The sequence below is a fragment of the Lipophrys pholis genome (genome assembly GCF_963383615.2).
Source record: "Lipophrys pholis genome assembly, chromosome: 10".
Classification (NCBI taxonomy): domain Eukaryota; kingdom Metazoa; phylum Chordata; class Actinopteri; order Blenniiformes; family Blenniidae; genus Lipophrys; species Lipophrys pholis.
The window spans coordinates 26,608,390-26,622,442 of record NC_137640.1 but is presented as its reverse complement, the minus strand read 5'-3'; the positions used below and the strand labels follow the sequence as shown (position 1 = coordinate 26,622,442).

Here is a 14,053-nt window from a genome sequence, read left to right as displayed (position 1 = left end):
CACACTGAAATTTGATAACTTGTGTATCTGCTTACACCCACTTTGAGGAGGTAATACATGTGCTGAGCAAAGAGTGCAAGTTTAAACTTGATCTAATCCACTCTGGGCTAATGATTTAACTTTTTCTGAGGAGCATTCTGCAGAAGCAACTTTCACAGCTGACTAAAAACTAACTATACATTTGCTTTATGCTTCACTTTTAGGCCCGTAGTTTGCAAAATCTGGGGCATAACGGAGGAAACTCATGTTCTTTTCTTTAGTTGCAAAGCCAAGAACCATTTTAGAGCAGACCTATGATAAAACTCCATTTCCATCTTTATTTCTACCTTCAGGAGGACAGAGAGAGCGAGTGGTTTGGAAATGGGAATGACTCATCACAGGAATAAAGGGAAAACCAGAAAACCATCATTCAAAAGAAAGATGACAAACTTCAGCAACGGCAATGAATCAAAAGGAACTTAAGTTGCGCTCGGTTTTACTGTAAATATAAAAGAACAAAAAAAAGGTTTTACAGTTGATTTATAATTTCACAATGCTGACAGACTCATGAAATCAAGGTACACAGATCCACAAGATGTGGATATTGTGTTGATATTTTGAACATATGAAATAATGTAAAATAGTGTAAAATAAGTGTCATGTTGTAATCACTTGTGTCGGTAGTGGAGAGTTTAAGGTGAAACATGGTTTAAAATAAACATGAAAAATAAATAAAGCCGACAAAGAAACTCAATTTGGAAGAAGAAGAAAAACAAGTTAATTTAATACAACCGACTCTTCCCTCTGATGTTCTTATGGAATGTTACCAGTTTATTGTATTTTAGAAAAGAAATATACACGGTAAGCCTCACAATTTGGGATTAGCGTTTCACCCCAGGTTATTTTATAAATGCTTCTGATCTCTGCCAGATATCAGCAGTTTTTGTAAATTGTGATAGTTCAGACCAGTTTTTCTAAAATATGTACAAATATGAATAATTAGTAAGAAAAACGTTCTAATTTAAATAAAACATTTTCATTTTGATGAAGGTTTAAAAAAGAAAAATGCTCCTTTTCATGGTTTTGGACAAAAGTTGAACCTTGTCTATTTTTTCTAAAGAGTTTTACGTCTTCCTGGATTGAAGAAGTTTGAGAACTACTGACTTGTTGACGTATGACATTTGCATGTTGTTGTTTTTATAAACCAGACCTGTCCTCCATCTCTACTCTCTTCATGCTGTGCAAGTGCAGGATTGCCAGGATGATGGCCACCAGGAAGATGACGATGCAGCAGACGCTCACGCTGATGTAGAACACCTGTGTGGAGGTGGTGGGAGTCGCCACGCCAACAACTGAGACCAAAACAAGAGGCGTTTCAATGATCAGACAAAAGTAGAGCAACTTGCAGAATACTTTAAATACCAGCATCATTTCAGAAGCTTCGGCAGTGCTGGCTAGTATGTGGGAAAGGGAGGGAGAAAGAGTGAAACTGTTAATATGCCGAGAGCAGCACTTAAGAGCTAATGGAGGCTCAGGAATGGTAGCGATGGTGCCTGGGATCCAGTGTCCGAGAGCTTTTCTCATCTCCTCTCTAAAAGCCTAAGCGGGCCCCAGGTTCCTCAGGCCTACCCAAGCAGAAGAGAGACTGCCCACTAATGGCACTTTGAGAGTCCGCGGCCCCTCAGAAACAAGGAGTCTGTCTGAATCCCACCAGAAGAGCAGAAGCACTCCGAGAGGTGAGGGAGGGAGGACTTAAATAACATAATCATGAAGTCATGCACTTTTACAGTTTTCTCTCAGTAGTACGTGAACATCTGTCTTATCACACTACATGGAGCTGGTGGAGGGGAAGTGGAGGTGAAATCACTTACAGTCAGGGCGTGGAAGAGAGTTGTTGTTGAAAGGAATGGCAATCTTTGGGTCATAATCTATTCCTGTTCAGAGAGAGAAAGAATCAACTCAATAACCAGTTTACAATCGGTCTTGCAGTAAAATCGCAAAAGTGCAGAAAATGAAGAAACGCCATTTTTATTTTTCGTTTCTGAATGAACGTAGAAAAGAAAGAGCTAGAATTTCCCTCTATATCTTATGAGCTGAAAAGTGCAACAAATCTAATTAGTTTGTCAAGCGAAGCTCAACAAGAACAGAAAGAGCATGGTACAAGAAAATAATGAAATATATATCCGTGCCATAGAATACATCCTGACAGGAGTGACGTGAAGTGAGCGCTTTCTTCCAAGTTCTTTAATGAGTAAAATAAATGTAAACATGCATCTTTATTATCCAGTAGTGGAGGGAATTTAAGGATTTCAGCCAGTCAATCAAATATTTTTACAACCAAAGACTTGATTCTGGTAATAATCAATTATGATTCTTTAGAAAATATCCATTTACATCCAATGACAGAACTTTTATATGCAGCCCAGTCTGCCAAAGTAGCGCTCACATTTTGGTCATCATATAGCTTTCAAATAATAACTTTATATTGCATCTTCATAGTCTACATAAAACATAAATGTTAGTTTGTTTTTTCAATTATTTTCAATTGTTAAAATCATGGCACAGACTGATCAATACAGTTTTGAATTGACATTTTGTGTGTCCAGTTTGTCTTTTGGGCCTGAAGGGCCTCCTACTTCACATTTCGGGCCAAAGAAAAGTCTTATTTGTCTTGATGATAGTTTAAACAATATTGGGTTTCGGCTCCAAAAAGTATTACGAGATGTAAAAAGGGACTTTATGGTTATTAAACAGGCAGCCTGCTTGTTTGTCCTCCGTTACAATTGTACAGGAAAGATCCCAGGAGAAAAGTAGCAGGCATGGGTGATTGGTCAGAGTGCATTCGAAGCAGCACAGAGCACACAAAGGATCGGTTCATCGGACTCAAGCTTTAAATAAGAAGGGGAGAAGGTTTTGTTTCCACAAGGCGACATAGCAAGAAGCCTCTTGGCCACATGTAATTATCTTCAGGCCATTTCAAAATAGCACCGGAACAAAAACGAATGACAAAAACCTGCCTCTGCGTCTCCCTCTGTGACCCTTCATCCAACTCCCCACAACAATCAACAGTCTGTATTTCATGACCTGTTTTCTGCTCGACTTTAACAGTGAAGACTCAAAAACGTTTCTATGAAGTGTCTTGTTAATTATCACCACTGTGTCCTATGTCCTGTGTCCTCACCTATGTCTGGTGAGTTGGTAATCTGATCTGGTTAAAGGCCATCTGCCTCTAGCTCTTAACTTCTTCCAGCTAAACTTGACCTGAGGCGTTCCCCAGGGCTCTGTCTTAGGGCCCCTTCTGTTTTTAATTCGCTCATTGCCCCTTGCACACTATGAATGTTGTGATGAATCACACGTTTGTTGATGACACAGTTGAAAATACACAGATCTCTCCATTTTCCAAGGATGATGACTGTTCCTTCATCACCCGTCAAACAAATTTTTTTTGAGATTTTTTTGAAATTGGCTCATTGGCTGCACAGCACAGGGAGGCCAGTTGACCAGACCCAAGGCATGCCGGGGAGAAGGTCGCTGGAACCAGGACGGACACTTCAGTTTAGATTATTAGCGGATTGAGATACTTACTTTTGTAACACATTTTCCTCCTCTTGAAGTTGAGCACTGTGTAGTTACTGGCATGGACGGTCAGATTGAGCTGCATCGTTAAAAATGCTTCTTCATCTACTTTGCCTGAACAGATCATGTCTACTCTGAAAACTACAAGAGGAGACACATCGATTAGACATAGCATTTGCAGACAAAAAGAGCAGTGCACACAGTTCAATCCCGGGTGACAGTAAATAGAAACATTCATTCAGATTATTTAAATAGAAGGATGTAACTTTTTTTTATCTCAATGTCAGAAAATGTATGAAATCCTCTGAACCACCACATAACTACAAGGCAATCTTCTGAGCCTTTACACAGATCTAGTAGACTGCTTGCTGGAGCCTTTTACAATTTAATCTTATCACCAAACTGATGCCACAAGAATTAGAATAATATCTCAAGATCTCTTTTATGGACAACCTTTTTAGGTTTTCCTCAAATTAACCGACTCTCCTTTTATTTGATCCTTTAAGTTTCTCTTCTGGATTGGCTGAAGTTTACTTTAGAGAGTCTACAAACAACAAGAAGTATAGAAAACAAGTGACATGACCCATTAGATAAATGATCTACCGACCAGAGGGAGTATGAGGCATCTCCCCCTGAATGGAGATGTTGCTCCGCGGTTGGCTGAGAGCAGCAGGGTTCTCCATGAGAAACGCAAGCCGGTAGTCCACCTTTGAAAACAGAGAACAACAACAAATATTAACTTTCACGCTTGCTTGCATGTGTTAACAATAGAAACCTAGAAGCTATTGCCTTAACCAAACAGTTGCTCCTAAACTGATGAGCAGGACCAGTAAATTGATAGAAGATTTACATCTAAATACTAACAACCTCAACCTTTTCACTTACTTTAATAAGAAAATACATAATGAAATGTACACATCTTAAAGGAACAACTTGGGGGGGGGGGGGGGGCATCTGAAACCCCACCAGAGCCAGTGATTGTCTTCAAAGTAAAGTTTGCAGTTTCTGCAGCCTTTAGCATGTTTAAAAAAAAAAGAAAAGAAAAAGTCAACCCAGTTCTGTTTGATGCGAAGACAAACATCAAAGCTGAAGCATCAAAGTTTTCACTGCTTGATGGCATTTCGGCTATGAGCACTGTTGTCATTAGTTCAGGGCCTCAGTCTTGCTCTTTCATTAAAAGAGTGAGACAAGACAAGAGTGGGCAATTCAGGAAAAGCGTTTTTTTTTTTTTTTCTTTTATCAATAATTTATTCATTTTTTGATTTTTTTCACCCATTTCAAGGTCATCTTGCATGTCAGATTTTTTCGGTGCCTGGCTCTCCTGCATTACGAGGCAGGATGACGATCTGGGCGTGTCGACTGTCCTCTGTAATTAAGCCTCACCTTTGTTTTGGAATACCAGGTGAAGTAAAGGCTGTTGGTCTCGGTGGGCACCGGCATGTTGAAGGTGAGTGCGTAATGATTCACCACATCATTGCGTACGTAGTACAGCTCGGCATCCAGACCTGCATGTGGACAAAGCACTTTAAGTTATTCAGCTCGTGACAAAATGTTTGAATCAGTAGACTTAAAAAGAAAAATAGTACCGTCTCTAACAACATCTGTGTGTGAGTGTGTGGGGAGAAAGAAAGAGGGGGCAGCTTTAATGAAGGAGATTAACTAACCACATCTGTTTGTACTCGAGAATGCTTAAAAACCAAAGTGACCAACTTCAAAAAAGAGACAAAATCCAAAATGTGACAGTCATTTTCTATCCAAAGAGCGTGAGGAAAGGGTTAAGAGGATAGGAGGAAGCTCCCATCCGCAGTCTACTCAACCATTCGGGCTTTGGTGAGCTTTGGAAAAGCCTCAACACATGAACACCAGACAGCTAAATGTGCTACTTGCTCCTCATTGACATTAACAAAGTCAAAAGAATTTTTTTTTTTCTCACAGAGTTAAAAAAAAAAAAAAAAAAAAAAAAAAAAACATCTAATATGTGCTGTTGAAATCCCCAACCATGGCCCAGAGGGCAAAGCTGTGAGCCCTTGAAAGGCTTCTGTCTGGCAGAGTGGGGTTATGTCTGCCTATCAGTCTCCGAATATCTAGTTTAAAGAGAGGCAAAGAATGTGCCCCGGCTCCCACAACACCCTGGGGCCGTCTCAGAGCTGCAGCTCACAGGCCTTTCCAACACCGCCTCAATTAAAACCATTCTCAGGCCTCTGCCAACTCAGAGAGGAGACAAGTGTTACATAAAGTGGTCTCCACCAAGCCCAAAGAGACAGACGGCTGCCTTCACTGGTAGCTAATTGGGACACCCCCCCCCCTTTGGGAATAATGACACACAATACACACAAACATAATGGGACTGAGCGACACGATGGAGGAGATTTAGCTTAGCTGGATAATGAAGCAGATGTTTTACCACGGAAAGAAGAGCTTCCATATCAAACAAGAAACCCATCGCCAATACATTTAAATTCATCTTAGTACTATTTGTTATGAAGCTTTAATAGCTTAAGCTGTGTGCACTTCTTACTCCAACGTATGTCTGCAAGGGTGCAACCAACACATTACATCAAGCAACTAATGCACTGGTCACGCTCGTAATAAATACATATCTGTTTGTTGAACTGAGCTTGATAACCAGGCTAACTTCTAGCAGAAGCATTAGGAGCTACAGGGTGACAACATGATCATTTCAGCAGTAATACTCTGCAAACTCTGCAATGTTTCCTAACGTCACAAATCAGGGGGTCGGTGTCACCTGAGAAAAAAGCTGTCAGGACAGTTTTTCCCATCTTAAATGTAACCCTATTCTTCTTAAAACTATTTCAGTCTATGTTTTGTTTTGTTGTTAGCTAATCTGTTTGTCTTGTTCTTAACTGCAAATTTAACATAGAATGTAAAGTGACCTTAGGTGTATGAAAGGTGCTGACAAATGAAATGTATGATTATTATTTACTTATGGATGACCCCAGCCCATACATCAACATGTATGATCAGAAACTAAGTTAATAAATATTCTTAAATTACTTAGCTTTATGTAGTTACATTATATTCTTTATCTTATAATTGCTCTTCATTAGGGATGTACGAGCACCAATGTCAGGTATCTTTCTCAGAAAGGTGCTCACATACGTCGCACCACTTTACAGCAGCTCAACATCAGCCGATATCAACATCTCAGCAGAGCAGTTAACATATGAAGGAGTAGCAATGTCAACCATGTGGAACTGATCTCATGAGAAACATCTGCAATAAAAGTAACTTTGACTGCAATCGGCTTTTCTTGATTGGTGATCCAATAGTGTTATAAAGAGAGGGAAGATGAGAAATAAAAAAAGAAAACTAAAGGACGATAAGATGCACAAAGTGATGCTCAGTGGTGCATTTGGCACAAAAAAGGTAATTTGTTCATCCTTACACTTCTTAAAACCTTCTGTCTCAACAGTGAGCATTAAGCTTATGTGTTTTGGCTTTTCCATCCGGCTGGTTTCTGTTGTTTGCGAGGCCAAAGACCACATAGTCACAGGCTGACGTCAGCTTCTCCAAACCAAGCATCCAAAGTAGACGAAATCCTGCACTTTCTCTTCACTTACCCTCATCATTTTACAATTAATATAAACATTGAACACTGTGTGGAGAACACCCAGGAATAACTAAATGCATCTCCGTTAAAAATGACATAGATATTTTCTTGTAATGTTCAAAATAAATGGCAAAAACACATTAGCATTAAGTTGCTATTGCAAACAGCACTTATCACATGCCAAACACGCATAGAAATAACATCAAAATTCATTTGGGATAATATTTCTTCTCATTTTATTTGTCACCTGAAGCTGAGCAACACATTTTTAAAGAATGTATTTTCTTCCCCTAAAACCATGTTGATTAAAGCGGTGAGCACTCAAGTCACAGTAATAACTCCCCTTCTCATGCTCACCTCTGGGTGCCTCCCTGTGCTCAGCATGTGGCCACACAAACTCAATACCAATTAAAGCACGCAGCCAGGCATTAAGGCTCAGAGAGGCTGGTGCAGCTAATGCTGGCCTCTATCAATGCACCTTTTAACCATGCAGCCAGGCCGACAAAACTGGAATAAAAGGCAAAGGGTGTATTGACAGAGGACGGAGAAGAAACGCTCTGAAAAGTAAAGAATAACGATTGACTGTTTAAAATCTCACATTATCCAGTGCTGCTTAATGTCCCAAACAGATCCAGAGACACATGAGTGCAGTAAGGCTGGGGTAAAGGTCTGGAGGAATGGGAGGGGAAATAAAGGGAATATAAAGTGATGAGGAATAATTGGAGTTGTGGCTCACTGAGCTCTGTGCAAGTCAATGTTAGCGGAACAGAACAATGACATCAATGTGGTTGTCACATGCTGACATGCAATGCTTTGGGAGATGTTGCATAAAGATGCCGAAACTGATGCCCAGGAAAACCATGACAGATTCCCAGCTTCACTGGTATTTCTCAGTTTCCACGCACAAATAATCGCTTGCTCTTCTCTTCTGAAAAATTAAACGTCCACCCCCTCACTAGACGGCACAAGATTTATCTGTTGATTAGTGTTTTATCCATGTATAAGGTGCCACTTAACTGTCACGCATCCACCTGCCCGCCTTAAGTCAACAATCCCCGACCCTGTGGCAATGCTCGCCTCGAGGACATGGCAACTTTAACACAGCATGGTGGAGAATTTAGAGACGCTAAACCAGTGCAATATGTCACAATGTTCATTTAGAAAATTAAAGTATGGAAGAGCTGTCAGGATACCAACTGGCACATAATCATTACAAAAGAAAGCACAATCACATCAACTTAAGCATTCACACATCAAACTGCACGGATTAACTGCTGGTGCTGGTGGTGTTGGCTCGCCACGGTCAGGTGAGTTTAACGCCGGTCTAAAAAGATTACTAAACCCAGTTGAGGGCAACGGCTTCAGCAAGTTGATGGATACATGAGCCTGAACACACAGGATGCAAAATGATACCCTGCAGTTTGGCAGCATTTAAAATCAAATGTAGTTTTTGAAGATTGAAGGAGTCAGATACCTTTTTAATACATGCAATATATTTTAGAGTCTATGTTCAAAATACAATCCTACAGCTTGCGCAATTGTTTCACTGAAGTACAACAATTCAAAGTGGCATTTCGAGAGAAAAAGGATCTTTTCACCTTTTTCTGGACTTGAAAACCTTTATAATAGCATCACAAACAAAATCTACCAAATACCTGAAATTGGCCATCTTTTATATACAAATAAGCAACAAAATTTGCAGTTTCAAGTCAGCGTTCAGTGCTCCTTTGGGCAGTGGATCACGTTGCAAACTTTGAAAGCGGGGAACAAAAGGTGGTGGTGGCCAGGTGGCCTCGTCCAGGACAGACACAACAAAGACCCTCTTGTCCATGCGGTCGACACTATACCTCCCCGAGTCTCCATCCCTGAGTGCTCATGAGACAAACATCCCTACCTCACCCGGCCTCTCACCGCGATGACATGGACTGTGCTGAACGAGGACAGAGAAAGAGAGGACCGAACAAAAACTATCAAATACAATCTTCACACAAAATTAACTGGACAAATGAGGCTGGGACGTGAACACAGAGCAGAGACACAGTATAGGCAGGGGGCGTCTGATTGTGTAGTGTAGGTGGGAAGAGATTAAAATAAAAGAAATAACAACATCCACCTTAATGAGGTAAAATATGTCAACTGGAAATCACTTGACGGACCGGCCCAACTTACAATCAGCTGCAGCAAATGTAGGACAAGAGTTACGTCCTCTGTCCGCTTTAATCTCTATGATTACGACCTATCACAAACTGTTGTTTTGGTATTAATGAATCAAATCTTAACATGATGTTTAAAAGTTAAAGAAATTTGAAAATTATAGGTTTTTTTTAAGTCTTAAACTAATTCTCTGGTCTCTGTTTGACGTATATTTGCTCCACAGCAGAGGAAACTTCAGAATGATCAAATGTAAGCACAGCTCACCTGTAGAAGATTAGAATGAACTATTATCATCACAGGCCAACTAACAGCATTTATGAGCTTTTGGGGGCAACTGTTTTTCAGTTGATAGATTGGATCGTCTCCCAGTCTGAATGTTGCAGGTTCGATTCCCCATCTCTGCCTGTCCATATGTACTTCAGCAAGACACTGAACCCCAAACTGCTGCCAATAGATGAACTGAATGGAGTGAATGTGTGATAAAGTTTTCTAAAGTGCTTTTGGGGGCAACTAAAGAAGTGGAAAAGTTCAATGAGTGATAAACATTCTAAGATGGTAAAGTTGCAGGTTCAATTCCCCTATCTTGCCCCATCTACATGCTGAAGTGTCCTTGAGCAAGATGCTGAGCCCCAAACTGCTCTCATTGGATGGACAGAGCATCTTCCATGGCAGCCACATCCATTGGGTTGGGGCGGTGGTGGCCTAGAGGTTAGAGAATCGGACTCTGGATCAGGAGTTCATTATGGTGTACCTGCACCTCCACATCCTAGAAATGTATTATTCAATGTGGGAAAAAAGGAAAATTTCCAAAGGGGATTAATATAGTATAATTAAGAAAATATAAATAGATCTGCATATTCTCATTTGTCAAGTTAAGATACATCTTAAAGCAATTGGATCAGGTGAAATAGCCTTGGTCATATACAGTATATATATATATATATATATATATATATATATATATATATGAAGAAGTTGTTGATCCCTTGATCTTGCTGGCTAGTTCTAGTCATAAGACCTTACAAATTACATTCTGAAATTATGTGTTTGTGTGACTTGTCTCAAACTCCGAGCTGTTGGCAAGCCATTTTAAATAGCACCAATTTAACATGGACACATTTTACTAATCGCACTGTGTACTACGCCACCATGAATTCCCTTTGAATCGAAGAGAATGCACCTACTCCAAAGCAGCAAGTAAAACCGACCCATGAAAGAGAATCCTTGGAACTGAAAAAGTTCTCCATTTCCACCCGTCTGTAAAAATGTAACGACACCCCTCCATGATATTTTCAGGACTGGAGGCATTCCTGAAGTTCAAACTCATCACATGGTAGGTTGCTGTCGGTTGAGCTTCAACAATGATTTATCTCAAAGTATTTGACTCCTCATATTCTACAACAGTGTTTTATAGAAACATTTGTACACAAATTAAAGAGGAACTGGACCACCACTAAGCCTGTTTGACATTCGGCTGCACATCCATCCCACTAAATGAAAGGTTGGGCGAAGACAAGCTTTTACTGTCTTATTCCAAGAGAAAACTTTTACAGTTTTACTGTTGTTGCTTTTCCTATTTCCAGCAAATAACAAAGGGGTCATGTTTCAAAATATAAAATACAAAAGCGAAGGTGAAAAATTCCTGACAATTCTAACCTGCGTACAGCTCTGTGCTCCCGTCACATGTGCGAAAGCAACACTGGAAGCAAAAAATAGTCCCAATTGCAAGCGTCTTCTGGCCCAGCACAAAAACACGCTTTAAGTCACAATCTGCGCGGTTTTCTTTGACGCACTTCAAAACAACCATACATTAGTTTCCGCTCTTTTATTCCAGCAAGTTCCCTGAGGGCAGATGGGGAGGAAAGGCAGGGAGAAGGAACCGAAGCTCAGACTGCCTGCCGCTGTCCCATTTCGGAGCTGCACTGATGCTGATTTGTTGCTCAGAGGGGCTCCTCAGTTTACTCAACAAATATCGAAGGGTTTACTGGAAAAAATGATTAGCTGTTTGTGGCAGCTCAAGGGTCATTTCGGAGGTCTCAAACTCACGTACATACGCACCATCTAACTATTTTTGGATGACATGGGCGCCTTTGTGAGCGCAGGAGGCGTTTGAAAGACTGAGCTGTGTGTGCAGACTGAAATAGTCTGTGTTTTCAGTTCAGAGAGGTGTATTTCCTGATGCAACACATCACCTACTTAGGAGTCAGAAAATACTTCTTTTTACACTAATGGTATTACTAATAACACAGTTCTCATGAGATTTAAAGTATTTCTCCGAATCGTGCAGATCAGAGACTAAAACACCGGGTGTATTTCTGTTTTCAGCAGGCCAGTGTCTTGCCAAACGGGCCGATGCACTGATGCTTCACAGAACTTCTTCAGACAAAAGATGTGAAAGTGGGGGTTCCCCCCTATTCATCCTCAGGATCCTTGTAGAGTGGCACGAAGGAAATGAATACTGCTGCCAATCACTCCTCGTTGTTCACAGGCTCCTTTCAAAGGCCTGGCTTTGGCTTTCAGCTTCATGGGGGGTGGGGGGGCGGGTCGGGGTCGGGATACTTTTACTCACAAATCCAGTTTCATTTATTTGTGTTTGTTTTTTTATGGGCTAACTGGTTAATAATTGTCATTTGTTGGCCTGAAGTATTATGCTAAACTTAGACCGACAAGCTTGAACGATTATTATAACTTTTGCTTGCAAGTAGGAAAGCAAAAAGGAAGGGGTCAGCGTGCTGCGAGGTCATTCAACCACCAGGTGGTATTCATGTGAGTAGTACTTGTCAACAAGTGTCTGTCGACTATAGAGGGGAAGAAGCTTTTGGAAAATTGATTTGAAATGCAAGGTACCACAACTTTTAATTGGGGATGCTTTGATTTTGCTTGGCATGACAAAGAGTAATCGAGAAATGATGGGTGAGAGAAAGAGAATCTCTTACCTTCCACAAAAGGAAAAAAAAAAAATCTTTGGAGTTGTGTTCTGGATTGAATCCACTCGTGATTCTACCCTCGACAAGGAGGGCTTTATAAAAGATAGGAAATGACCCCCAAAAAAATCTTATTTCTCCTTTATTCCTCTCGTTCCAAATCATCACATGGAAGGTCAAGATAGTAAGGAACAGAGGAAATCAAAAAAAGAAAGCTATTGAAGCCTGTAAAGTCGACATCAGAGCTCGGATATCAGGGGCCACATTCTGCAGTGTTTAAAGAGAAGGCTGATTTCATTGCTTGTCTTTTAATTCTAATGTGTTTGAAGCTTCACCTAAATATGAGTGTTTGTTGAGCAGCATATCGGCACAATCCAACTAAAAGAAAAAAAAAGATGAAGATTTGTATAAAGAATGAAGGTAAACCCTCTGTAATATAGCTGATGTGAGACTTCAACGACGAAGTGCTTGTCAAGACGTGAGATGTCAGCACTTTTAAACATCTTGGTGAAAATGATGAAATGCAAATAAAACAAAAAAAAAAAGTTAAATTCCTGCGAAAAATTTTCATATAATTATGGATGCACAGATACCGTTACTAGTATCGGGTCTGATACTACACGGAGTACTTGCACTTGGAAAAAGATCCCAGATACAACCCGGCGAGTACAATGTGACGTCATGCGGCCGTAATGTTGCCCGGTCCCTGTCCAACAAAGTAAGACAGACTGTAAACTATATTCTGCCAAAATATCAAGAGGAGGCGAAAGCTACTTCGTACAACAGCAGCAACTTCATCAGCAGGGACATTTGGACCAGCAGAGTTTAGCCTGATGTCGCTCATTAGTTTCACTGCTCAGCACGCTGCTCCGAGCCATGCTACATGCTCAATGCTACAGAGTTTTGGGGCTCGCACACCAGTGATGCTACATGCTACGCAGGATTAAAGAATGACTGATATTTCGGCCCCGTTTACACAACGTTTCATGTGACATCATCTAATCCGTTAAAAAAAAGGAGTGTGTTTACACTGCAGCAGCGGACACAGAAACAACGATGTAGTTAGTATGCCGGGCCACGGGAGGGCACTGTTGCTTGTTTCTGTAATGAAACCACACAGACGTGTGCTGAGAACAATACTTTATATACCTGAACAAAATCGAGAGTACCCGACATTCGTATGGGCTGATGACGAATCAGATGCTATTCAGGGTGAGTTTCAACTATTAAACTACCAATACGCACTAAAAAATGGAGCGGACTTCATACCACTATGGGGACCGCCATACCACTATGGGGACCGCCATGTTTCTTTTCTAGCGCATGGGCTTAAGGAACTATTTACCACAGGGGTGTTGCACATGCACAGTAACAGCGCTCCCTTGCCTTGGTACTCGGTATCAGCATGTAGCTAAAGGTCGTACTTTAAAAAAGTGGTATCAATGTATCCCTACTTGAAACACAGTACGAAACTTGAAACAGTATTCTCAATAATTCAATGAAAGAAGCTAATGCACCGATTCCCTTTCAAACAGGAAATACAAGTAATCTGTGATTTATAGTTAAAGCTGTTTTGCTTTGAGATGGGCTTGAAACAAATGTTTGGAGATGCAGGTACCAGTCTTAGTTGTGAAATATCCAAACTATCTGAGCTGTGGCTCAGTGAATCTCCTGTTCTTAGTGAGTTAACACATCTGCTATACATATTACAGACAGTTTTCCTTTTTGCCGCCTTCTTATCTGTTGGACATCTACCAGCCACACCTTCTGTGTAGTGATCTCTTCACAGTTTTACTAACTTGGATCAGAAAGGTCAGGGTTTGATCAGGTGGTAGAATTGGATTAAACA

The 14,053-nt window shown here is 40.6% G+C and overlaps 1 protein-coding gene across 2 annotated transcripts in view; it reads right to left on the bottom strand.

Moving 5' to 3' along the window:
- The window catches only part of ryk (receptor like tyrosine kinase), a 44,862-nt gene that overhangs the window by 22,515 nt on the left and 8,294 nt on the right, over positions 1-14,053 (bottom strand). For both annotated transcript variants that reach the window (XM_080472719.1, XM_080472720.1), the window contains exons 2-6: positions 4,939-5,060; positions 4,163-4,262; positions 3,565-3,696; positions 1,851-1,913; positions 1,190-1,331 (exon numbers count right to left, since the gene is read on the bottom strand). In XM_080472719.1, the coding sequence (XP_080328845.1) occupies positions 1,190-1,331; positions 1,851-1,913; positions 3,565-3,696; positions 4,163-4,262; positions 4,939-5,060 (559 nt within the window). The remainder of the gene's footprint in view (positions 1-1,189; positions 1,332-1,850; positions 1,914-3,564; positions 3,697-4,162; positions 4,263-4,938; positions 5,061-14,053) is intronic.